Consider the following 22,383-nt stretch of genomic DNA (forward strand, 5'->3'; position numbering starts at 1 on the left):
TATCATTGATTATCCTCTGTTAACAGGTTTGCATTGGAACTAGAGAGGTTGCTTACCTGCTTATGTTACCTGTTGGAAATGTGCAGTTATTTTACAATCAATATTGGCGCTAAATGATTTACACTCTGTTTTAGTCAAAACAGATGCCTCAAAAGAGCTGTGAGGTGTGTGCATACATTTGTACATTTCTACTATTCTGGTGAGCTTTGATAAAGTATGTGTATCCACTGAATTCACTCTTAAAATCTATTGGATTCATTGAGCAGGATGTGTGTGAGAGCAGGCTTATGTACCATACTCTGTGTTCACTAAGTGTTTGGGATTCAGGTTTTTTAATGTGTGTGTGTGTGTGTGTGTGTGTGTGTGTGTGTGTGTGTGTGTGTGTGTGTGTGTGTGTGTGTGTGTGTGTGTGTGTGTGTGTGTGTGTGTGAATCTGTCCATGTTTTGTCATTCTGGTAAACATGAATGAAAAATAGTGCTTTGTAACATAAGACTAAGGACTCACACATCACACTGTTCTCAGCGCTCATCAAAACAGCAGACTGGCACATGTGTAAGCACTCATAAGAGTATATTTAAGGCTACAACTGATTCTAATAATGAACTGTACAAGGCAAATCGGTCTGCCCCAAAAATCACTTCGATAACCCCTAGAAATTTATGAATAGCCTACTTCAAAAGTGTCAGACCACTAATAACATTTCAGGTGCAAAAACTCCCTTAATGCTTTGCGATCTTCCTCCACAGTGGCACAATACGGCATATGCCTTAACTTGAAGTGCCATTGTAGTTGTTAAAGAGCACTGAATAACCAGAGGATTGTTTGATGAAAAAAAGACCCTCAACGCTAAGACAATCGAGGATTTGTTATGTTAACTTTCACTCATTCTAAAGGTTTTCTAACTATTCTGAACCAGCAGCACAGGTGTCACGTCCACACTGATTTTTGGAGTGTTTTCATACATTGGTTAATGTGATCAACCTTTATCAACTTTATTGTTTTAAATTTTGTAACAACAGGTGTAACCAGCTCTGATTTTGGCTACAAAGAAAGGGCGGCTCCGGATTTAGCCCTGCTCCAACCAGCCGGGTTTATGCAGCCTTCAGGTGCTTCTCGTTGTCAGTTTTTTAGGACGTCTGAAATTGCAAATGCAACAAGTTCAGGACTTTGGAGCTTTTGTTTGTTTGTTTGTTTGTTTTTGTTTTTTTTGTTTGTTTTTGTTTTTAGCACTGGAGATGCCGCACAATGTTTTTAAAAGAGCGTGAAAGAGGTCACATCAACCATGCAGGGTTATCGTATGTGCTAATGTTAATTAATTGCACGACTTACTTGCGCCAACTTGTATGAACCAGCCAAGTTAAATTAAAGCGAACTCTAACTTTAATGTCTCAACTCTGCAAACTGGGCCTCAACGAAAATGAAGAATACCGTCATATTTTTGGCTTTTTTGGGTGTTCTTATCCGCTAAACTTGTAATTGACAATTTTCCGATGGTCTTGGAAGGCATCATTAGTGACGCCCTCTGTTGACGCCACTGCAGAAGGGCTCTTTGTAAAAAAAAAAAAAAAAAAAAGTTTGATACATGAAAACATTTTTTCTTTCAAAAAGCTTGCCGGGCGCAGTTTCAAAATGGGGAAGCTGGTCTTTATCTCCCTTTTCGTAGCGGCTTTATCGGCCTTGTTTGGAGAGAGAATAATGAACATAAGGTGGGTTTACCGAGCAAGTTCAAGATATAAAAGAATAGCGTTAGGTTGTTTTCCACCGTTGTTTACTCCACACTGGTTATCATATTAACGCCGCAAGTTAGGAGTAACTCTTACGTTTGTCTGCAGTTCTTTGAATTATAACCACTCAGTGTTAAGGAAAGTCACACTGTGATCATGTAGCTTCTTTTTTTGGGTTGAAAACATTGCAGGAAAAGGGCCCTTGCTTCCAGAGAGCTTGTCCAGAATCACCTCCCCAACTGTGTCCTTCTCAAAAATCTTGGTAAGTGTGTAATGAGGCACCAAAGGATCTAATGCACATGTGAGTAAATTAACTATAACTTCCAAAATTCTTTCCAGATTATGGGTCAGAGGATATAACCATTCTTCCAAATGGGATTGCACTCATCAGCGCTGTAAGTGTACTGTAATTTGAGTCATAGCTGAACATTACATGGCATGTAAAATACTGTATATGCCATGCTATATGAGGATAAACCTGTGTCACAAGATAGGCCAAGCAAAGAAACACATGTATAAAAAGTAATCTTAAACTCTCTGTTTCATGGAACATTTCTTTGTCCTATTAAATAGTGTCATCATCTATTTAGAAATAAAGCTGTTTATAAATATCCTGTACATTTTGATATCCTTATAGGGTTTGAAGTATCCTGGAATGCCCTCGTTCTCTGACGGTGCAGGGAAGATCTTCTCCCTTGATCTGCAGGACACTAGACTGAAACCAATGGAGCTGCGCATGCCAAGAAACTTCGATCTGAACTCATTCAATCCCCATGGCATCAGTGTGTTCATCGATCCAAGCGGTAAAATCAAGATCTCAGTTCTTCCAAAAACACAAGTATCACAAACTGTCAGTGAGCTCGGACAATTTAGATAAGGTTTCTGGTAAGCCAGTGGTTCTCTGCTGGTTGATTTTGTGACATGGGAAGAATCAACTAAAGCAATGGCTTCAGTACACATGACTGCATATCTGGTAAAGCTGGTTTATGTGTTGATGCATGGTGTGGTGTTTTCATTGCTGCTGTTGATTTTTGTACAGATACGCAGTATGTAGGCTGACCTGAGAGGTGAATACTTAAGTTACATTGGGCACAATGAGAGTAGCCAAGATTTTTTTAAACTTTTTTTTTTTCTAAAACAGATGAAGCTCTTTTGTTTGTAGTATACTTTTTTCTTAACTAATTCGATAGTCACTTATGCGGCTTCCCATGCTTTACAACAGTCAGACCTGAAAAAAAATATTCTCATTTTAGTTCATGCACCCTTATTGATTTTATTCAGTTTTGGCAGCTAGGAAGCAGAAAGGGAGGCAGAATATGGGCGATACCTTTCGTAGGACTCCCGAGTTGAGGACATGTTTGGCTCCTGAGGCAGCAGACCCAACCACTCAACTGGTTCTGGGCACATATTTGAGCTTTTTCTTCCCTGTGGCTACGAGATAATCAGCTACCTTTTCACATTCCTGTTTCTATCACCTGGGAGTGCCTCCCTGAAGTGCTGCAGCTTTCTTTACTTTTATTTATTTTTCAAATTTGTCGAGCTAAACAGGACATGAACTGACTCTCCTTAAAATTGAGTGTATTTCTCTGTCAGTAGGTTTGCTTCTTGGTGTTTTATTGTATTCTTTAAAAAAAATAATACCATATGTCTGATCACTTTTCAGATGACACAATATACCTGTTTGTTGTCAGCCACCCTCGACATGAAGGCCAATTTCATAGTCAAATGGAGATCTTTAAATTTGTTGAGGAGGATCATTCCTTGGTGTATTTGAAAACCGTAAAGCATGAACTTCTCCACAGGTAAAGTGTGGTGATAAAGCCCATCATAAATGTACATTGAATTGTAGGCACTTGTGAGTCACTGAAATGTGAAATTCACTTAGGAGGGAAGTGTACCCGTGAGACTGTCCCATGCAATAATCTATACACTATCAACACCTGATGTAATTATTTCTGCTGTCTTTCAGTGTGAATGATATTGTTGCAGTGGGAGTTGACAGCTTCTATGCGACCAATGATCACTACTTCAGCCACGAAATCCTGAGACTAATTGAGACTTTTCTAAGTCTGCCATGGGGAAATGTTGTATACTATAGTCCTGGGGAAGTAAAAGTGGTGTCTGACAGATATTACTTTGCCAATGGCATCAATTTATCACCAGACAAAAGGTACTGTGCTTTTCTGCAGGTTTGTGCTGAATCCATCACATATAATCTAAATGCCTGACTTCCATGCACTTACAATGTTTTTTCTTAATTATAGGCACTTATATGTGGTAGATTTATTCGATCATAATGTGCATGTTTTGGAGAGACAAGCGGACAATACATTGGTCTCTGTGAAGGTAAATATTTAAAGTGGTAGAAAAAACAAAATGCGCTAAGTGTATATTGCTCATTTCAATAACTTCAGGTCCTCCATTCTGATAAATATGCTTTATCAGCATCAATCTGAGGTTAATGTTTGACTACAATACTATTGTTATTTTCAGATAAGGCTGAGTACTAATTTGTTAAAGTAATACTGTGCTGACTTTATTATGTATGAGATTTATTTTCAGTCTCAAATACTCAAAGGAAAGGTGAGCTCTAATACTGCAGGATAGTATGGAGATGATCTCTAACAAAACCCAGATGTTTTTGTTTTGATGACTTTCTCTCCTGATCCCTCACCAGTCTGTGGCTGTTGGTTCACTCTGTGACAACGTTGAAGTTGAACCTGAAACTGGTGACCTGTGGTTAGGTTGTCACCCGAATGGATGGAAAGCTCTGGTGTATAACCCTGAGGATCCTCCTGGATCAGAGGTTTGCTTATTCATTTTAACCAGTACAAAATATATGAAATCTCCATAGCATTGTATGTATTGAAGCATTTACATATGTCTTTTCCTGCTCTGTACAGGTCATCCAGATCCAGAATATTCACTCAGAGCAGCCAGTGGTGACCCAGGTTTACGCTGACAATGGCAGTGTGATCATCGGTTCATCTGTTGCAGCTCCCTTTGGAGGAAAGTTGCTGATTGGCACAGTCTTTCATAAAGCTCTGTGTTGTGATTTGAAGTAACCTCTCTCACGTATGATTCCCAGCAAGTTAAGAGAAAAAAGGAGATCACTTCACCAAGGAAATCATGATGCACTTGCTTCCTGGCACTTCTTGTCTAAGCACTGATTGTGACCAAAAAGTGGTTATTGATTTGAGCACATAATGTATATTATAACATTTGGGAGATAGACTGCATGTCCCAGCTTGACTGGTAGGGATATCTGGGCTACTCTGCCATCCGCCCTCTTGCAACCACAGGCCTAGCCTGGGTAAGTGAAAAAGCAGCTACAAGATAATTTACGCTGGTTCATAGTAGGCCATAGGCCTTGGTAATGCAGTGTACTTGCAAATGGTTCTAAATATCAGTGCTTGTTCAAATTTGTTTCTCAAATACTTGTAAAGCCTAGAAATGTGACTTGCAAGATATTGTCAATCAAGGGGTTTTCATATTTTTCAGATGTGCACATTAGTTGCACATTAGTGCACATTAGTTGCTTGTATGCTTTGTGCTGTGGGGTGAAGAATTTTCACTGGTCATTTTGCAGTGTGTTGGAATGTGTAACAAATGCTGATTGAGAATATATATTTTCATAAGTGTTGCCGGTAATAAAAACAAGTTCTCACAATTTACTTGACTTGAAATTAAGCAATAAAATGTCATGCAGCTTGGGGTAACCCTTTAGATCAACTGTGTTTTGTAACTGTAAATGATTTTTATACATAAGGAGATGGAATTTTCAGTGTTTGTTGAAAAGCATATCTGAAATGGCCAAATCTGCATCTGGATTACTTTTGCATAAAAAACAGCCTCAAAATTAGTTTTGCTGTATAAACACATTCATTTGACCACTGCTATCGTCCTCCAGCGGATATTGAGCTTGACCGTGTAATGACTACTCATTTCTGTCAAAGCCACATCCTGCTATAAGCCACAGAGTCTGCTAAGGACTGGGCACTGTGTCCCCCAGCCAGATGTTTACAGCACCGGACCATAAACTGACCACAGTGTAGTTCTGTAAGGCTTTGACAGAGCCATTGACCAACAACAACCTCTGATATATTTAGCTGTTGAGATAGACGTATCCCCAGCCAGACATTTACAGTCTGTAACACAAAATGACTGTATTTATTAATAAATTACATTAAATTTTGATAGGGCTTCTGTCTCCATGATATCTTTGCCAGCATATAAGATATCTGGCTTTCAGAACTATAGTTTAGAGTTCTAATACTTCCAACAAGATTCTTCCAAATCTCTTTCCTCATTATGTCTGTTCAACTATGGAGCAATAAGGACTGACAGGTGTAGGCCACATGCTTTGCAAGGCATTGTGCCCTTTAACCAAAACACAAGTTTTCAGAAGCATTTCAGCATTTTGCATGGTGCATTTCCTACAATACAATGACATTGCACATCTGCTCTAATTACAGTGTGACTGTATTGCTGCTGCTAGTTATGGGCTTTTGTTACTCAGGGCAGAAGTGATACTTGTAGGGCAAATCACCTTATGATATTCAGTATATCACACTCTTCATTGAAAGACCTACAGTAACTCTTGAGGTACAAAAGACTTCATAAACCTTTCAAAAGAACACTGGCATAAGGATCTATTAAAATTGCTATTGAAATCATTAAACGGCACAGTGCAGAACACTCACTGAGATTCTTTACAAGAGACGAGAGTTTCTGACTTCATATGATGTGAGCTATCTGAGAAAAAAACAGCCTGGACTGGGACTTCTTAAAAATGGCATTGTGCTCCCCTTCCTGTCCAGCTTGTTATCCAGGTGTGCACCTAGGAGTTTGTATGAGGAGACCATTTCAAATGCTTGTCCATGAATCAGGATGGGTGTTGCCTCAGCTTCCATTGTTCTTAAACTGATCATAAACTACGTAGTGTTACTTGCATGTAGAATAGGTTTGACCTCCTTACACCACCTCATAAGACTGTCCACTAGCCAACTAGGGTGGAGTCATCACTGATTTTTTTTTTTTTTTTTTTTAAATGGCATGGTCATGTACTGTGTCTTCAGTCAGAGGTGTACAGTGTAAATAAAAAAACAGGAATAAGACTTCCCTGATGTGTATGTGTATTTGTGATGATGGTTTTAAATTCAAAGCCCTGAAGCTTCACATACTGAGCCCTACAGGAGAGGTAATCGATTACACATGCCACAGTGGGGATATTCAGATTAAAATTAAGGAGGGTGTTAGCTAAAATATGGTTGTACTGTGTTGAACAGTGGAGAAAAAAAAACATTCTTACATGCATATCTTGTGTAGATCCTGTTCTGTATACAGAGCTGTGCATCATTCATTCCTGCTTTGTTCCTATAGACAAATTGGAGCGGGTCATGGTAAACACAAACCTGCCAACTGAAACGTCCCAGGACAGCTCTTTCAAAACGCTGCATTAAAACAGTAAACAGCCAGAGATGCTCAAAAAGCACTGAGCCACTGACTGGGCAGGTGCCTTTTCCTTCTCTGCCTGTTGAACCACAGACTTATAAAAGAAGTGTCATGAAGAAGGAACCTTTTTACTGCTGCTGTTTCTTAAACTGAGGTATGCACTATTCTCTTTAGAACTAAATCAAACAGCATTAAGATAGAACAACATTACTGTTTATCATTTGATATCCATACAGTTAATTGCCAAATGAAATTGTGTGGTCAAGTTGCAATGAATACTTTCTAAACAGTGATCTTGCTCTGTTAATCACTGATAAATGAAACCGTATAAATGCAGAGGATATGGTTTGTCATTGTCTTTTGAAAGGTTTCAATTTAGCTGTTTTCAGGGAAATGACCCTTGCATCCAGAGAAATGCCTCTGAAACACCTCAAGTGCCATCTTTTAAAGGATATTGGTATGCATTATTGGCAACATAATATTCATATCATCTTTATGTTTTCATTTTTAAGTTTATATTACCAAAATAATGTGTGCTTCAAACCCAACCATTTATTTGACTTGGACTACTTTGCAAGTAAGTGTGGATTTGAAGTCCTTAAATAGTAGTGGGTCAAGTGTCAGCAGTCACACCTCTTTTTTTTTTTTTTTTGTAAAGGGCAATGAAGTGACAGAATTTGAGAAACTGAGACATATAACCTTTATTTCTAATGTCATGCAGAATATGGTGCAGAGGATCTCACAATACTCGGAAATGGTCTGGCCTTCATAAGCACAGTATGTTGTTATTTTTACAACCACTAAAGCATAATTCAGGACATCAAGTGTCTGCCTCCTCAGCTGCACAAGCCTCTTACATGTAATCTTTCCATCAAGGGGTTAAATTATCCTAGATTCCCTTCCCTCACTGATGAGCCAGGGAAGATCTACATGCTAGACCTGCTGGACCCTAAGCCGACACCTGTGGAGCTACAAATCAGAGGACAACTAGACCTCAACTCTTTCAACCCACATGCCATTAGTGTGCATTCTGATGATGCAGGTGAAGCACAGATGATCCAAAGTTAAATCTGAAATGATCCAAAACATGAAATCTGAAAGGGAAAAGTCTCTTTTGCCTCTTGTTCTTAGGATCGCAGGATTATTTGAGACACAACATTGTACAACAGATTGATTCTATGGAGTTCTGCAATGGAAAACAGTTATGAAAGTAGTTTTGTGTACACAGGTTGTGTGCTTATTGGCAAATATTGGCTCAGTGTACATAGGGCTTCACATTTAATTTGACTACTGTTCAGGTATTCATGACAGATCTCACCACTCCACCAGTGCCCCAGACACTGTAAGCGCACCACTGGGGAAACTCTGCTCTTTGTTGTATGCTGAACTTCATAACATTTATTAATGTTTCATCTGGGTGCTTGCCTCCTGCCTCTTTTGAGTGCTAACATTCAGTGAGGTCTGGGAATTTTCTATCTTTTGAAGATTAAAGAAGAGAGAACACAGAAGAAACTGCATCTGAGACACACTGGGCTCCTCCTGTGGTTCAGCCATGTAACTACACTCTGAGTGTTTCCCTTCCTGTTCAACCTTTGACTTATAAATGGTCTGCCATGAAGAAGGGACTTGTTGCCATTTTTGTTGCTGTTCTTGCAGCTTTTATTGGACAAAGATTTCTTAAACTGAGGTATGCTCTATTTTGTTTAGAATTAAATCAAACTGTGTTAGGGTTGAATAACATTACTGTTTATCATTTGATACTCATACAGTGTTAAATGTCAGATTACAATGTATGGGCATGTGGTGGTGAACGACTTCTGAGCAGTGACCTTGCTCCACTAATTTCTGAAAACTTAAATAGCCTATAGCAGAAAAACAGAGACTGTACTTGGCTTTGTCTTTTGGAAGGTGTCAAAGTTGTTTTTGCTCTCAGGGAAATTACCCTTTCCTCCAGAGAAGTGCCTCTGAAACACCTCAAGTGCCATCATGTAAAGAATATAGGTATGCATTGTTGGCTATATATCATTAAAAATGATCTTTAACAGCATTTTCATTTTTGTTTATATCATTGAAATAGGTTGTACCTCTAAGTCAACCAAGACATTTCTTTGCATAAAACGTGTTCACCTGCAAATGAAGAGTTCGAAGTCCTGAAATCCTGAGTGGGTCAAGTGTTAGCAGTCACACCTCTTTTTATTGTAAAGGGCAACTAAGTGATGGAATTGAAAAAAAAAAAAAAAAAAAAAAACCTTTTTCTCGTTGTGTTCAGAATATGGTTCAGAGGATATCACAATACTTCGAGATGGACTGGCCTTCATAAGCACAGTATGTTATTTTTACTCCACTTTACAAGATTTTAACACAGATGAAGCTAAGTTGGATGATTGGGGTAGTTTTGAAAACTAGATGATGTCTCAACACTTTTATTTGTCATGCTTCAACCGATGATTTGTTTAATTCTGACAACAACTCCACTGCTGCACAAGCCTCTTACCTGTAATCTTTCCATCAAGGGGTTAAAGTATCCTGGAATGCCTTCGTTCTCTGATGACCCAGGGAAGATCTACATGCTCGACCTGCTGGACCCTAACCCTAAGCCAACAGCCGTGGAGCTACAAATCAAAGGACAACTAGACCTCAACTCTTTCAACCCACATGGCATTAGTGTGTACACTGATGATGCAGGTACAGATGCAGCAAAGCATAAAGTGACATCTTAGAGCTAAAACACCATAAGAACTTTAAAACAGCAAACAAAAATAACTGCCCCTCTTGTTCCAATAATCTGAGAATTCATAACATAGCACCGCACATTACAATTATATGGATTTCTTTATAGCATTGCATGGAAAACAGTTCTTAAAGGAGCACTGAGTAATCTTTTACTGTGAGAAAGGAATTGCAACATTGATTTGATTGAGCATTTGATTTGAAATTCATATAAAAAAAAAAAAAAAGCAAAAAGTCATCTGGTTGCTCTTCTCTTGGCTGTTTCATTTGATTTGTTATGTTACATCCAGAAGGAAATGGGTGGGGATTTTTCTATCTTCTGAAGGGAGAACAGTGAAAATTCATTCCAATTCATACGATTGACTGTTTTGTTTTACCTTTGCAGATAGCTCCATATACCTGTTTGTCGTTAATCATCCTCATCATGGAAGCCAGGTGGAGATCTTTCAGTTTGTTGAAGAGAATACCCTTCTGCACCTGAAAACTATTAGCCACCCCCTCCTTCACAGGTATAGCGTCAGTTCATTATAGTACAAGTTACAAAATAGTGTTGTTTTTCTTCCTTTGGCAATCTCAGTACGCTGTGTGTCTTATGCATTGCCTCTCTCAGTGTGAATGACATTGTTGCAGTTGGAGTAGAGAGCTTCTATGCCACAAATGACCACTCCTTTCCCAACGATGTATTACACACTCTGACCATCCTCCTTGGTGTTCCTTGGTGCACTGTGGTTTACTACAGCCCAGAAGAAGTGAGGGTGGCAGCCAATGGCTTTTCCTCTGCAAATGGCATCAATATATCCCCTGACGAAAGGTTACTTTGTCTGTTATGCCGTATTTATTGTCTGGGAATGGGTGCGGGTTAACGTTGTGTGTGTTGGGTGCAAGTATATTTCCACAGTTTTACTTATTTCCTGTATCATGCTCCAATAATAAAACAAAAATGCATTTCTATACAGGTATATATATGTTTCAGATATCATTGACCATGAGATAGATGTCTTGGAGAGACAAGAAGGGGAACGTTTAGTGCATGTTAAGGTTGGATGTTTTCTCATTTTATTACCTCAGCAAAGAAGGAAAATAAACAGTTGCATCATGGAAATGACATTTATGTTTACTATATTTAATCTTATTGTCAAGCAGGCCAAACATGATTATCAGGCCTCATATGTGTGATGTTTCCACCCAGTCTGTAGGTGTTGGGTCACTTTGTGATAACATCGAGGTGGACCATGAGACAGGTGACGTATGGCTGGGTTGTCATCCAAATGGCGTGAAGTTAATGACAAATGACCCTGCAGATCCACCTGGCTCTGAAGTTAGTATTACTGTGATAAATTTAACCATTATGGTTTAAATTTGCTGACTGTAGAATGTACCCGTTTTTATTTCTTTACATTCGTATCGCCATGCATGTTTCCTGTAGGTCATCAAGATCCACAACATTCACTCTGAGAAGCCAGTGGTGACCCAGGAGTACGCAGACAATGGCAGCGTGATCATGGGTTCGTCTGTAGCCGCTCCCTATGAGCGAAAATTGCTGATTGGCACAGTCTACCAAAAAGCCCTGTGCTGTGACTTGAAATAGTCTGTGTACATTGGGTTCTGTGCTCACCACTGTATATGAAGTACAAAATGTTTGGGGTTGAAACATGATATTGTGCTGATAAAGTATGAAAAAAATAAACACCTCTGATTAACCGTTTACAAAAGAGAGTGAGATTTCGTCTAAAACACACAGTGGCTCACTGAGATAGTTGGAAATGAAGAGATCACATAAACTGAAGTGCATTGTCAGACAGTGCAAGCTTACTTTGTATAGAATTGTGTTGTATTCACAATATAACATACAGTATGTCCTATTGGTACATATCAGTATTCATGAAGTAAGGCCTGCCACTGATTTTCTCTACAAGTATGCTGATCTTAACCAAATATAGTCACAACGAAGCATACCTTTGTCAACTTGCCCAGCTCATTAGTTTGTGGACAAGGTCCCATGATTTTGGTAAAAGAATTATACAGGAAGATTTTTACCCTTTTTCATCTTTATCCCCTATCAAATTGTCCTCTGTTACTTTGGAAATTGTAAACCTGGTTGCCCCGCCACTTGGATGCTGGACACTTTCTTCTTTGATATCTGCGTTAGGTTCCGCCATGAAGATGCAGTCTCTTTCTGAGTCGGATGAACAGCTGGACTTCTCTACAAAATCATTACTCTGATGCTCGTCTGGTTCAGGATTTTGACTGCTGTCCAGGAGAAGAGTAAGGCCCTCGTTTTCAGCTGTGTCTGGTTCTGGCTGTTCTTTGATGAACATTGCACTGATACTGAGTCTGCGTCTCTGCCGTGGAGAATGATCCAGAGTTAGGATGTTAGTCGCCAAGATGTCACTGCAACTCTTGGAACGACTTGCGCTGTCCGACAGCTTTCTCTTCTTTGCTGACTCTCCAATCTCCTTGATGACAGTGCTGTAGTTTTCCTCCTTCTCAGAAAGAAATTTGAAGATGTCGACAGCAGTGGGTCTTGCAACTGGGCTGTGTCTGTCTTCGACATTCTGGAATGGCTCGTCCAGGACGGACTTGTGCCTCAGTCTCCTTTTCTTTAGCACCTTGTGGGCCTCCACCACCATGTGGACATTCCAGCTGAAGAACAGAGAAAGCCAGGCCAGGCCCATGCAGATCCACACCTGCACACAAACCTTGTACAGGGCAGGGTACGTTATGTTTGGATTAACACCTGAAATGAGAGTAAATCCAGTGGCATGAGCTTTTTGTGAGGTGCAACAAAATGTTCACAACCATGAATAACCTCCAAACATTCCGCGAGTCCCACTGCGCCCTATGTATTAGCTTGTCATGCTAAATTTTAAATGCCAGCCTACCTGCTACATAGTCTCCAAAGCCAACAGTGGTGAGGGTGATGCATGAGAAGTAGAGGCCTTCCAGGTAGCTCCAATTTTCCAGAGACATGAAAACAAATGGAGGGATCACCAGGTGCACCAACAGCCCCCATAAAAGAAATAAGGCTGTACAGATGAACTGGACCTTTTTCTGACCAAAGTGAGAAAATAAACACATAATGCATTAAAATCATATTATTATTGCTTTAAATTGTATGCACTTTCTCTTTTAAAAAACAAATCAAAACTAACTTAAGCTTTGGACCAGTTTCTTACCACTGTTACACCTTTACCAATCAGGACCTGGGACAGACGTTTGGCCCGGTCTCCGAAGAACGAACCCAGCTCGCTTATCCACACCAAACACAGTGGGATGCCACAAAGACCATACAGAATGCAGAACACACGTCCTTTAACAGTCTTTGGAGCCACGTTACCATAACCTACAGATTGTAGGAGAAAATATTTAAAATAAAAAAAATAATAATAATAATAAAAAAATCCCTGCATATTATCAATTTCCCTTTGCAAAATTTGTTCAAAATGTTAAATGGTGACACCCAAGTTCCTTACCCCGCTTATTCAGAAACTGACCATCAACAAACCTAATTTCAAAAGAATTATCAATTGTGAATAATTTTGATTATGCTTGCATATGTGCCTCGCTATTGTACTGAATTTGTCATTGTGTACTAGAAGCTATATATTGCTTCCATTGTATATGTTCCTGAAGCTGCATTATGCTGTCCTTTTTGATGGATGTTATCTGTTTTTATATGTATTTTAGACGATGTGTATTCAATGCTAGTCTAGTGAAAGTAATATGTAGAAAAAAAAAATATTAAGAAAACAGTTTTATGAATAAAACAATTGACATCTAATATCAGTAAAGATTAAGTTATTGCCATACAAACCTATGGTAGTGACAATAGTGGCAGCAAAGATGACAGAGTTGGACCAATCCCAGGCACTGGTATGCATCTTCCCACTGATAGTTACACCTTGGCCAGCAGCCTCAGACACTATCTAGAAGAAAAGTGGACCAAATCTTTAAAAAAGTCATGTGACACATCTGAGTAAGGAAGAGGTTATGTCACAATATGTTAAACATCACTTCCCTGTCAATTGTTATTACTGAAACTACTTTGTCATGTTAATCTTCTCATACAAAACATATTGATTTTCCATTTTATGTTGCATTACTTATGGCATTGAATCACTTTTTATGTTCATTCTGTGTCTATTTACATGTGAAGAACTCGGTGCTTGTAATTTCCGTATTGCCAAGCACTTTAAACTGCATTTCTTCTATGAAAGGTGCTATATAGATAAAATTTATTATTAGCATTATTATGGTTATTATTATTACAACTCTTGAGTGAGGTTTGATCCTATCAAACTCACAACTCCTCAACAGCACAGACATAAAAGCTGAGACACACCCTATGCAAATAGTCAAATATTTGTGGTTGGGAAAGGTAGTCCTGACATGTCAGGACACTCCCCCTCAGGTTCAGAACACCAACATAATGGTGTTGCTCCATTTATACATGTTTCTAACTTAAATGTGACTGAACATAACGTTTTTGACTTGTTCAAAAATAAAGCCAACAACAGCCATCTGATTTTTCACTTGCCATGATTTGCTTCACATGGGCTAATGGCTTCCTTTTCACTCTTAACCAGATGGACTGGTTCTGAGGTGTCCTGACATGCATAGGAAACACAACGCCTGCTTCCCCTCTGCTCTCTCGGGAGCGTGATGCGCTCACTCAGTTTTGTTGTGACGCTGAAATCTGCTATAAAATCGTAGAAATTCCTTCACCTCCTTCTGTTAGATAAATCTTTAAAAACCGCAAATAATCAATCACTAGGCCACATAATTTAATGTCTGTCTTATTATTAAAAACAGTTGTTGAGCTCATACCTCCAAGATATTATCCAGATCCTCCTTTGTTAAGCAGGTATATCTGTCCAAAATGTTTTTCTTTTCCAACACATATTTGGATTTGGCTGATTGCCAGTTTGGCTCTTCAATGATTTGAAATATTGCCGCCCCGATCGATAGATAAAAAATTATACATGAAGTTAAAAATGGACCTTGATCAGCCATACTAAAGTCATAACTTGAGCCTCATAGTATCTGAGCAGCATGTCACTACAGGGCTCGGAGGGCTGGCGTACCTGTTCTCCTCTCTTCCTGGTCAAAAGATTGGCCCACGCTCTTTTCACCGGGGAATACAGCCTGCGCTACATTCAGCTTTATTCAGTGTAGCCTCAATTTCGCTGCACAGGTTATTTTTGCTATTGTGGTCATATCGTTACAATGAGTGAATTTTTATCCCCTTATCTCCAAAATAACTTTAATATTGGGATGTTGATTTTCGTGTTACTAATCGCAACCCACTGATAACTATCGGCAAGTAATCTAATTTTCATGTAACCTACCACAGAATAGGCTACAGAAATACACCAGAAAATTGGGCAAAACGTGTGGCTGAACATGTAGACTTTATCCACTGTGCACATTTTAAGAATTATAGAGATTCTTGCTCTAGTTTGGGTCTACTTGGATATAAATTGTTAATATTAGTGCATAAAAAATGTGTGGACTGTGTAGAAAATACATTTCCAGTGTGGTAGATATCCACAAATGCATTTGTTCTGGCCAGTTTTATATATTGTTAATTATACTAGTAAACATATGCTGTGCAGCAGTTGTGTCATAAATTATCATTATTATTTATTTTATTTATGTATGTATGTATGTATGTATTATTATTATTATTATTATTATTACTTAAACGCATCAATCAAATGCTCCTCTACAACTGAGTGAACGTGGTCCTGTGTGTTCTTGCCTACATGTGTGTGTTGGGAGTGCTCGAGTGTATGTTGACGGTTGCACTTATCTTTGGGCATGGGGACCCAGAAGGCTGGGAGCCCTGTGCGCTGGGTGGATCGTGACTGTTCAGCATGATAATGGAGAGAGGTGTTGTCCTCAGCGTGTGGAAACTGAATGTAGCCTATTAATGGTGGGCAGTCCTAGTATGTGTGTGTGTGTGTGTGTGTGTGTTTATATATATAATACCGAGAACAAAGAGAATGGAGAGCAAAAGTGTTTACTCTCTGGGGTTGTGGGCAGGGACATGTGTATATTTGGGTGTCCTGCTGGGACAGTGCCAACACTGGCCACTGGGTTTTAAGTAATAATGAGGCAGATGCTCCAGTTGCAGCAGCTGTTAGATTTTCTCTGAAAGCTGTGAGGACTGAGCTCTAGTTCATCCTTGGGGATTTCACACTGACATCCAAAGACATCAAATATGAGGCCAGAGGCACAGTTAGGAATTAAGAGTCCTGTGCACAGAAAGAGACTCTGGGCCCCCCGCCTCTCTCTTCTCACTCCCAAACCACCAGTATCCCATGTGGCAGGCATCTATTTCTGTTTGCACACTAATTTACTGGTCAGTTGTCCATCATTTGTTGGACACAACTGTGATTGAAGCAATGGGTTTTGGGCACAGCCATGATGCTGCTCATCAGCTGTTCTGATATACATTTACCAAATGTCAGCTGTTCCAAATACATGTAGGGAGAACAGTTCTCTTTCAGGCTGTAATCATGATTTGACACCTTTTTCCCTCTCTCCCACTCCTGCTCCCTGCAGAGAGAGCAAGAGCTAAAGGGCACAATGAACATTACATTCTCATTGCTTTGAAACTATGTAATTAGCAAAAGATAGCTATAACAAAGAGGATAATTTGGGGTGCCCCAGTAGCTCACCTGGTAGAGCGTGCACCACATATCAAAGCTTACTGCAGAGGCTGGGTTTGAAGCCTGTGTATTATTTTTCTGTCTGACATTAGCTGCGATGCGTAAGTGAAGACAAAGAGCAACTTGGAGCATGACTGCACATCTGCACAAATTAAGCCTAGACAGATTTTTATAGATATTTGTTTATTTCAGATAACACAGCAGCCATTGCATCTTTTTTTTTTTTTTTTTTTTTTTTTTTTAAATCGATTTCCAGTTTTGTGGATTTCAACCATGATTAAAAAACAGAGCACATGTAAAACAAAAATCCTTGAATCATGTAGCCCATGCTTGAGGACCATAACAGGCATTTCAGTTCAATGGTTTTGGGACCCTCTCTCAAAGTGGGACCCTGGTTATCATGGTTATTTCTCTCACTACAGCACCCATGTACACAAAAACTAGTAGCCTAACTGATTTCACTGGTCATTTTCAAACTATGTAACACATGCCCTGTGCAATGTTAGGTATTAATATTAGTCCACTTGTGGCTGGTCACAGTAAAGTAGTAAATCTGGCAGAAAGCCTACAGCTGAACAAAGACTTATTTGACCATGCACATTCCAGGCATGTGATGCCCAACACTGGATGCCATGAATTCAGGTAAATATTAACCACAGCAGTGGGCCATTGATGCAAGGAACCTGCACCCGTTCTAATGTTAGGCTACTACACCTAGTACGCCTGCCAGTTAGTAAAAAAAAAAAAAAAGGTAAAACCCTTCTCCTGCTTGGGATTTATAGCGCCTCCCCAAGTGCAAGTCCCCTCCAGTATTGGAAGGTAACGCGTTACACAGGAAAAAATGCGCTTACTTTTCCCCTGCAGGACAACTACTTGCTGTTTAAGTTTCAATAAAGGTGTTTCAGTTGCCAGTAAAACGAGGCTATAGTTTCTTCAGTTTGGCACTTAGTTACAAGCCGTGAGAAAATAGCAATAAAGTGATTTGTCTCCATAATATGCACGTCAATGCAATTTACACAAGCTCTGTCAATTTTGTGCAAGAAATTCGTCATCCTAATGGCATTACTTTTGAGAGTGGCGGTCCGACGAGTAACGAGTTATTCCGTCTCTCATCTCCACCCATCACTACTTAATGCTTTGTCATTGCGGCTGCGTCACCACCTCTCGCAGGAAACCTCTGATCGATAGTCGCAACTTCTGAAGACAAGCACCGGAATTATGGGATCAGACTAGGCAGTAAGAAAACACACACACAGAACTCATCTGCTCAGGTAAGGCTCAGGCGGTGTTGTTGTCGTTTCAGAGCAATTCCATCGAGGTTTTGTTTTCCATTTCCTGACCGCAGCAGTGCGCTCATACTTCACCGCTGCACTGTTGTCTCCATTTGGAAGGATTATGTCAAACGCGACGAGGTCAGGGATATTTTGGTCTTACTTAGGCAACAAGAAATAGGTCTGCTTGTGTGGGTTAGTGAACAGCACGTAAAAACAACCCGCAAATGTTATTTACTGTAAGACTTAGCGCCCACCAACCCAGCTCGAAATACGCAACTTTAAAGCAAATATGGACTACATAATTTTCTAAAACAGCAGAACATAGTGAAGTTAAAGAGCAGCCCTATGTGATCTGTGTAAAACCGGCAGGCTTATTTATGTGCTCATGCAGACTACTTAATAATAACAGTGGTAATAGTGACAGAGGTGGAAAACATTGTTAAAACTGTGATAACTGAAGGTATTATTGTTATGACGTGCAGCCCTCTGAATACATGTTTTAATGCTTGGCCTTAACTCGCCTATTAGACGCGCCAAAGAAACTATAGTTACCAGGAATGGTCTCTTTGTTTTGGTCACTTTATGACTGTCAGCATTAGGTGCACTCACAAGAGCTCCTCACAATCAGGTCCATCAGTTTCATCACAAATTGGTCAGTCGACTATGTGCTTAGATTGTCATTCTGTAGGTACAATGCAGTAATGATCAACCAATTTATTATGCAAAATGTCAATTCTTTGCCCCCACGCCCCATCTCTGTGTGTGTGTGTGTGTGTGTGTTCATCTTAATGAGTGTGTGGTTGTCACTTTTTTATTTGATTGAACCATGTACCCATCTACCATATGTCGCTTTGGGAAAGTAATTATTTTACTTAAGTGATCATCTTTCTCTCTGTCTTTCTCCTGCTTTCCAATCTGGTCACCTGCCTGGGACTGACAATGCATTATTATGGCCTTCTGTGTGCATATGCGGTGAGTATCAAATACCATTTTAGAACTGGTACAGTTTGTTCATAAGGCATTTGAGCTGTTATGAACAAACTGAATAATTGCATTCAAGATTTTTTTGGGGATACCGGCAGGGATGCTTTCCATGTGATGCTTCCAGAATTAGACTTTTTGTTTCCTCAGATGTACAATATATTTACATACCCCCAGTGCATTAAGCTATAATTGGACATTAAAAGTGACAATTAACACACACAGTAAGTTTTGCTCAGTAAGTCAGTGAAGTCGAGGTCATGCATTCAGGTGTTTAATTAATGAAACAATTCTTTATAGCCCATCAGCCTTCACAGAGATTATTAAATATTTATTCCTGATGACTTGATTCTGTCTGGCACTGGCCCTAGGCTCTGACTGCACCATACGCAGGATCCCTCAGTATCTCTTGCATGCATGCATTCATCGTAGGGGTGCCAGTTTATAATGCTTTCTGTATTACAACCCTTAGGCTCATCAAGTGAAAAAAGATACCAGTGCCTCTCAGTTTAGATTCATTCTCCACATTTCAGGAGAGAATCATACAATAAAGTAGTATTCCCTTCAGGCCCCTTTATTTAAAAAAAAAATGTAAGAGCTAAAGTTATGGTGCAGCAGGTTTTTTTGGGAGGGGTAGTGGGACTATGTTAGTGTCAGGCCTCTGGACGTAAAGACATCTTTATCTCTCCCAAACACTCGTGGTCCCAGCATGCTTTGCAGCTTTGGGTCATAGAGTAGATTGGTGGGGATTCCCTCTCTCATAGCAGATACTTCTATTGAAAAACATAAGCAGTGACAGATATGTCTTTCAGATTAATTGACCTTTCACACTGGAGTGTTTTTATTTTTAAGGTTGAAAGCACTATATAATTTATTCAAAGATATCAGTTGCACTACTGGATGTTACAGTTACAGGGGCTTTACTTGGTGTTGGAATGGTGTCAGTATAGGAGATGCACAAAGTGTTATGATAGTGCAATGTTTGTTATGTTGCAGAGCATGTCAGAGAAATTAAAATTAGGCCAAATTTTGCTCCAGTCCGCTCACAATGATTGTCCAACCAAAACAGTAGCATTGAATTATGTTTAGTCTTTTAAAATTGCTTTATGTCCACTAGGTGGCAGTATAAACCAAGACAATGGTGGTATTTCATTGTATGAGATTATCAAAGACTATGTACCCTGTATTTAGGCGGCATGGAAAGGTCCACAGCAATCTCTTTGAAGCACTTTGAGCTCCTGGCCTTGATACATCCTCTTTTTCCTCATCCTCTTCATCTGGGATTGCACATAGGCCGTCAAAACACATGCATATTCATTTAGACATTTCTCTCTGTGTGACTTCACGTTGCATTAAGTGTGGATGTCTACACATTTATGTCAGATTTATGGACCATACTAATCACAGATAATCTATGATTAAAAAACTGTAAATAATATTTTCCATTAGCTGCAATGATGATTTCCCTTCAAAGAAAATGGTGCCGTGGGATCTAAAGTCTCTGAGGTGACAGGGTCCCAACTTGGCCCGAAGAAGGGAGGGGCAGAAGGACCACATGTCTGCTGTGAGAAAGGGGCAGAAACATGGAACATTCCTGCTTCATAAATGCTTCATAGCGTAATGGTGTGCCATGAATATTGATGCGCTGTTACCATCTATCCCGTTAGTGCTCTTGAGAGCTCAGATGTTGAGTTCAAATAAAGCCCCTGAAACCATGCCTCTATGGTGTGGACTCGGAATTCTGTCATTCCCATTTAAACCATTCCCAAAACAGCACATGTTGTTTTACATAAGATGCGGAATGAAAAAAGCTGTGTGTGTGATGTGCACCCAGATGCAACATTCAAGAGAGCAAAGTCAAAAGGAGATGAATTGGGTGGGCGGGGTATTTGTCATTATGTAATCAGGCAGTGATGGAGCCAGAGAGGGATAAAGATGCTCAAACAAACATACCCCATGCACTCAGCTGGAGTGGTGCTCTGCCCCGTAGTATTTGCCTGTTTATCCGTGTTTTGGTATGAATGAGAGAGCGAGCGGAGGGAAAACAAACGAGACACAAGGCACGGCCATGATGACTTTGGGTGTGTTGACTTTCTATGCATGTGTGGGTGGGTGTGGGTGTGTGTGGGTCGTCTTGGAGTCTGTGGTTCCAGTCTGTCATTGTCTCAAGGGACTGTGGGTCTGTGAGTGCTGCTCCTCCTCCCTCCCCCTCTCTATTCTGTCTCTCCTCCCTCTCTACTCCTCTCTCGTCTCCAGGGTCCAGCTCAACACCTGCTCCTTGGCAGGCACAGGGCAGGGCAGGGGTTCCCAGGCAACTGGAACCAATGTACATAGTTCATTTAGTCTTTGTTGCTTTCTTCCTGTCAATCTCGTTCTCTTGTTCCCTCATTCTCTTGTTCCACTCCAGTCCATAGAAGAGGGGTAAAACCCATCAAATTAAATGACAGCACTAATTCCTTTCATTCTGTTTGTACCTGGCCTGGCTAAATTAGGCAGCCACTGGTCATCCTGTGGTAAATGGTTAACACCACTGCCCCGCTGTAGTGCACGTCATGTGTCGTCACAGCACTTTGTGATCAAAGTCTAAAGGGAAAGCGATGGTTAGTGAACACTGCTGCACTAGAGTGATACTGTACAGTTCTTCATCTTTGTTTTGTTTTTTTTTAATTTCACTGTCATTTTTTTATACATAGTTTTGTGAAAAATCCTATAAAATCCAACAGACAGATTCACTGGATTTATGGAATCAGCCTTATTGGTAAGAATTTCCTTTAATGAATTGCTAATAAATGACCCAGAAGTGACATATGACATAGCTGTGCATGCCACATGAACTTGGCTCAGTGAGACAAAGGTGACGGTGGCCAACTCTGTGCTGCTGGGAGAATAATGAACCCCACCCCCACCCTCTTTCTCCCTACTAGCCTTATGGCATTAATGGGGTCAGGCAGATGGGTGGGGACCATGTTGGGGTCCATAAAGACAGCTTGTGTGTGCGTGAGTGCAGTTGAGCACGTGTTTTATTCTACTTCTTACTTCTACATTTCATAAAATTGACTGCTGTTGAGTGGGTCAGGTAGGCTACACTCTCAAGTGCCACTTTTTCTAATGAGTCCTGGCAGCCTCAGAGTTTGAACCCAGCCTGTTGTATTCCAATGGCACGGGTTTGTGGGCATAACACACTCACACTGTGCTGATGAATAGTCGGCTGTAAAAACTGGGGAGGGCCCTGAGGACTTCTCCTGTTGCTCCTCGGCCTCCCTCCTGTTTCTGGACATTGTACTGTGGTAATAATTGCACTCTCTGGCCGGCCGTGCCCCGCGCATGCTGGGGATTTTGGCGTAATGTATTGGACAAACATGGTAATGAGATTGCTGCCAGCCCTAATTAAAACCCGTGTTTTCACACAGAATAAATATGCGCCAAACGATCTCTTTTCATTGATGTCCAGATTTGTAAATGCTTGATTTGACTGTGAATTTCCGCCGCTTTGAGGCGTCTTATCACGGCCCGCGTGCGCCCTTCATGTCTCTGTGTGATGGACC

The 22,383-nt window shown here is 40.2% G+C and overlaps 3 protein-coding genes across 3 annotated transcripts; 2 read left to right on the forward strand and 1 right to left on the reverse strand.

The window, feature by feature from the left end:
• Nucleotides 1-1,483: 1,483 nt before the first annotated feature.
• Nucleotides 1,484-5,458, forward strand: LOC115373913 (serum paraoxonase/arylesterase 2-like). The gene is made up of 9 exons (XM_030072551.1): nucleotides 1,484-1,707; nucleotides 1,917-1,987; nucleotides 2,065-2,120; nucleotides 2,363-2,528; nucleotides 3,389-3,527; nucleotides 3,695-3,895; nucleotides 3,990-4,071; nucleotides 4,403-4,531; nucleotides 4,629-5,458. The coding sequence occupies exons 1-9, from the start codon at nucleotides 1,631-1,633 to the stop codon at nucleotides 4,788-4,790; spliced, it is 1,083 nt and encodes a 360-aa protein (XP_029928411.1). The 5' UTR covers nucleotides 1,484-1,630; the 3' UTR covers nucleotides 4,791-5,458.
• A 3,333-nt stretch (nucleotides 5,459-8,791) lies between these two features.
• Nucleotides 8,792-11,730, forward strand: LOC115373914 (serum paraoxonase/arylesterase 2-like). Its single transcript, XM_030072552.1, has 9 exons — nucleotides 8,792-8,866; nucleotides 9,113-9,180; nucleotides 9,449-9,504; nucleotides 9,693-9,864; nucleotides 10,295-10,418; nucleotides 10,520-10,720; nucleotides 10,866-10,947; nucleotides 11,099-11,227; nucleotides 11,336-11,730. Exons 1-9 carry the CDS (start codon nucleotides 8,793-8,795, stop codon nucleotides 11,495-11,497), a joined length of 1,068 nt encoding a protein of 355 aa, XP_029928412.1. The 5' UTR covers nucleotide 8,792; the 3' UTR covers nucleotides 11,498-11,730.
• A 209-nt stretch (nucleotides 11,731-11,939) lies between these two features.
• Nucleotides 11,940-14,974, reverse strand: LOC115373912 (potassium channel subfamily K member 5-like). The gene is made up of 5 exons (XM_030072550.1): nucleotides 14,737-14,974; nucleotides 13,724-13,835; nucleotides 13,086-13,252; nucleotides 12,792-12,960; nucleotides 11,940-12,646 (listed from the first exon to the last, which is right to left on the reverse strand). Exons 1-5 carry the CDS (start codon nucleotides 14,920-14,922, stop codon nucleotides 11,943-11,945), a joined length of 1,338 nt encoding a protein of 445 aa, XP_029928410.1. The 5' UTR covers nucleotides 14,923-14,974; the 3' UTR covers nucleotides 11,940-11,942.
• Between the last annotated feature and the right edge of the window lie 7,409 nt (nucleotides 14,975-22,383).

Source organism: Myripristis murdjan, chromosome 16 (genome assembly GCF_902150065.1).
Source record: "Myripristis murdjan chromosome 16, fMyrMur1.1, whole genome shotgun sequence".
NCBI classification, from domain to species: domain Eukaryota; kingdom Metazoa; phylum Chordata; class Actinopteri; order Holocentriformes; family Holocentridae; genus Myripristis; species Myripristis murdjan.

Coding starts and splice junctions, on each gene's coding strand:
- LOC115373914 (XM_030072552.1), top strand. CDS start 8,793: ATGAAGAAGGGACTTGTTGCCATTTTTGTTGCTGTTCTTGCAGCTTTT. Junction 9,865..10,294: donor TGTGTACACTGATGATGCAG/GTACAGATGCAG, acceptor TTACCTTTGCAG/ATAGCTCCATATACCTGTTT. Junction 10,721..10,865: donor AATATATCCCCTGACGAAAG/GTTACTTTGTCT, acceptor ATTTCTATACAG/GTATATATATGTTTCAGATA.
- LOC115373913 (XM_030072551.1), top strand. CDS start 1,631: ATGGGGAAGCTGGTCTTTATCTCCCTTTTCGTAGCGGCTTTATCGGCC. Junction 1,988..2,064: donor TGTCCTTCTCAAAAATCTTG/GTAAGTGTGTAA, acceptor AATTCTTTCCAG/ATTATGGGTCAGAGGATATA. Junction 2,121..2,362: donor GGATTGCACTCATCAGCGCT/GTAAGTGTACTG, acceptor ATATCCTTATAG/GGTTTGAAGTATCCTGGAAT.
- LOC115373912 (XM_030072550.1), bottom strand. CDS start 14,922: ATGGCTGATCAAGGTCCATTTTTAACTTCATGTATAATTTTTTATCTA. Junction 13,836..14,736: donor ATCTGGATAATATCTTGGAG/GTATGAGCTCAA, acceptor CTTTTCTTCTAG/ATAGTGTCTGAGGCTGCTGG. Junction 13,253..13,723: donor CACTATTGTCACTACCATAG/GTTTGTATGGCA, acceptor TACAATCTGTAG/GTTATGGTAACGTGGCTCCA.